A 3,525-nucleotide genomic window follows, 5' to 3' on the forward strand; every position below is an offset into this window, starting at 1 on the left:
AAACAATGTTCATGTTAAGTGAGAGAGATCTTTTTAATGTCGAAAGTTGCTCACAAACACAGTGCATTTCCTGTGACTACTTCAAAATAAAAGTCAGCTTGTTCTTTTAAAGGTCTAGTGTGGAGAATTTAGTGCGGCCTCGTGGTGTAATTAGAACTCTCTTCCAACTACAATCGACAAACTACAGTAAAGTCTCCATCTGCAGCCAAACATGGAGGTTCAACATGGCGGACTCCGCCACTAGAAAAGGACCCGCTCCCTCTGTAGATAAAAATATTCTTTAGTTCATGTGATTTCACACTAATGGTTACAGTAATGTGACACACTGGAGCCTTAGCAGTAGGACATTTTTGGTTAGCATTAGCTGGCGTTTAGCAGAAGTCAACGAAACACCATCAGTTTTTCCTACTTTATGTTTTCCAGTTTGAAATAGAGACTACAAACGTTTTGAAGATTTTTGTCAGGGTTCGATCCCACTACGGCTGCTGAGTATAAATACTGCACTCGGTACATAACACTGTGTATAAGTACTGCATTGAGTACATAACACTGTATAAGTACTGCAGTACTCTGGGAGTTTGATGAACAGCTGGTTTGTGTAAATGTTGTCTGAGGATCATGTGACTGAGCCAACAAACGCCCCCACACTGCCACTGACCCCCCCACGCTTTTATTTTCTCAACTTTCCTTCCTTCCTCAGCCTCCATCGTTCCTCCTTTGTTACTTTTCTTTTTTCTTTCTTTTCTTTTCTTGTTAACGAAAGGTTTTTCAGAACAGTGTGACCCAGAGGGCATGCACACCTCTGGGGCTTCACTTAGTTTAAATCCTTCACCCTCAACCTCTCCAGAAGCTCGCAGACAGCAGGTATAGAGGAGCAGCTTGTTCAATCAATCAACCAGGCAGATACAACTGGGTGTGTTGCATGTGTATGCCAACTACGTATCTGTGTGTCTTGCTCTGCGGTTATTCTGATGACAGTGTGTTTATACTTAATGACATATCTGCTATGGTCCGCTGCTTCCCTTTTAGAGAAGGATTTTAAATCACCTAAAGCAAGACTGACAGGGAGTGGCTGCTGATCTCAAACTAATGACTGATTCCGTTTCCTGTCTGATAAAACTGCTTCCTCCTAGTAAAAGAGACCATGGGCCATACTGTCTACATCAAACACCCCCCCATTAATCACAAAATCTTTCCCTGGACTCAAATGTCACTTCTTTTATCTCTTCTTCTGCAAAGCGCCTTCATGGTTTCTAGAATGTCCTTTGAGTTGAGTTTTGCCAAGGGTTTACAGCAGTAGTCCTTAAAGCAATTTATTGGCACATACTAGTACCTTGGAGGTCAGCTGTACTCTTTCAAGGCCAAGTGAACATTTGCTGATCAGAAACACCAGATGCATTGTAGTTCTATGACCAATGGCCAATGACAAATAGAGGCCTAGCTATAATTGAGAGAGAGGAAGCATGGGTGCCACACGAGAGGGAGAGATGAGATGAAAAGATAACCCTCCTTGCTCTCTTCCAGTCTCTTGAGGAAGCTATGAATCAGAAACACATGTTGCAATGTGCCCTTGGCCATGGGAGCTGTTAGGACTCAGGTACAGGTTACTGGAGCAGTAACAAATCCTTTAAAGAAGGCGTTTGGTCAAATTTGATTTAGCTGGTTTGTACAGGCTAAAGCAAGATCAGAATCCACATTTGAAATGAAAACTTTGTCTCTCTAACCAGCTAGATATCCCTCCCTAAATTGCAGACCTAGACTGTGTTGCTATAATTATTCTGCCTTTTTTCTGTGTGTGTTGTTGACTGCAGAGCTTTGGAAGCTGAACAGGACCTGGGTGTTCCAGGGAGATGGAGCGTCTCTTCAGCCCCAGACTATGCTTCTGGATGAGGGCCACGAGAGGCTTTATGTTGGGGCCAAGAATACTCTGTTCTCCCTTAGCTTGGACCGGGTTAACACACACCAGAGAGAGGTAGGCTTGCTTTCATCCCCTCCCTGCCTTTTAAGAAATGAGACATATTAAACTCACACACCTACAGATCAATACCTTTTACTTCACGTACCAACCACAGAAAATATTAAGCTCTCTAAGTACCACCAGTATGACCAAGCTTAAAATACAGTAGTTCAGCTGCGCACAGGAGGCAGGATTATTCCTAATAAGAAGATTATTTATTGTTGACTCTTGTTGAATTTGGAACGGAATCGGTTCGAGAACCAGTGCTAAATTCTTTGAAAAAGGGTACTCCTGATGCACACCTTTAATTTTACCTCTTGCTATCCCATTGCAACTCGTAACTAATCATGGATGTGTATGTGCAGTGTGTGCGTGTCCATCACTATGTAGCAGGCTGATACTAAAACAATGGCAAAACTTAGTTTAAATTACATTTCAGTGATCTCATAGTTATTTCTTAGTTGTTGAACTTTTGTAGTATTTTGATTGTATTGTAATGTTTGCACATTTTTTTTTTTATTCCTCCACATACCACTAGAGGGAGCTTGCGTGCCACCAGTCGTACACGTAGCATAGTTTGAAAACCAGAGGGTTAGCCAAACCTAGTGTGCATGTGTGTCCTTACACAGTAGCACTGTGTTCAGTATAAAACAGTATCTGGTTTTTTGATGCGAAACTGAAAAGGTGGCATAATAACCCTGTAAGATTATTATACAGTGGAGAATAATGCAGTGGAGATAATTGTTATTTGGTCAAAAACTATACTCTTAACTATGCATGTAAAAAAAAACACTATTGTAAATATGAGTCTAACTGTGTTTTATTTCAGATACCGTGGGCCAGTACAGAATCTCAGATAGAGGAGTGTTTGATGAAGGGGAGGGAAAAGGTAAGGGACACCTTCAACATGACTGCATGCAAACTTACAGTATGTTCCTAGCTGGGCCGTGGTAGTATGGCTTAGGTTGATTATAGAGGGCAAAACACAAATGCCCAGTTGATAACGTGGATTATAGTATGATAAATTTATTATAGCTAGATAGATCCATTACAGTGATAGATACTGTCAGCTTGTATGGATTGACTTTCATTTCTCACTGTGCTCATTAACCTTTGTTCAACCTGAAGTATTGATGTTATTGATGATGCAGTAAAACCCTTGTATTTTTTAATCAATGGTCTCAATCCACCCTCGGGACCCTTCACCCAACCACCCTCCTCCCTACCCCACCTTACCCAACTACTGCTTCATCTCTGTATCTCTTCCAACAGCCGGAGTGTGCAAACTACATCAAAGTCTTGCAACAGTACAACCAGACCCATCTGCTGGTCTGTGGAACTGGAGCCTTCAACCCTATCTGTGCCCTGGTCAGAGTGGGACACACAGGGCAGGTGAGTCCCAAAGAAAGAATCAGAGTTTGGTTTTAATAACCTACAGTCACAGATCTTTTTCAAAGTCAAACAGCACTTTGACATTACTTGATAGTAAATCCACAGTGGATATTTCTAATTGTACTGTTTCTTTCTTTCTTTGCTTCAAAAACTGTGGTTGCCTTTAGTGAGCATTC

General features: G+C 41.6%; 1 protein-coding gene across 2 annotated transcripts in view; it reads left to right on the forward strand.

The window, feature by feature from the left end:
* Window positions 1–1,811: 1,811 nt before the first annotated feature.
* Window positions 1,812–3,525, forward strand: part of sema3e (sema domain, immunoglobulin domain (Ig), short basic domain, secreted, (semaphorin) 3E) — a gene marked incomplete at its 5' end in the record, with an annotated part of 10,639 nt that continues 8,925 nt past the window's right edge. For both annotated transcript variants that reach the window (XM_035665694.1, XM_035665695.1), the window contains 3 exon segments: window positions 1,812–1,972; window positions 2,787–2,846; window positions 3,230–3,349. In XM_035665694.1, coding sequence (XP_035521587.1) covers window positions 1,812–1,972; window positions 2,787–2,846; window positions 3,230–3,349 — 341 coding nt within the window.

Source organism: Morone saxatilis, unplaced genomic scaffold (genome assembly GCF_004916995.1).
Source record: "Morone saxatilis isolate NCDOM2014 unplaced genomic scaffold, NCSU_SB_2.0 Contig2, whole genome shotgun sequence".
Classification (NCBI taxonomy): domain Eukaryota; kingdom Metazoa; phylum Chordata; class Actinopteri; family Moronidae; genus Morone; species Morone saxatilis.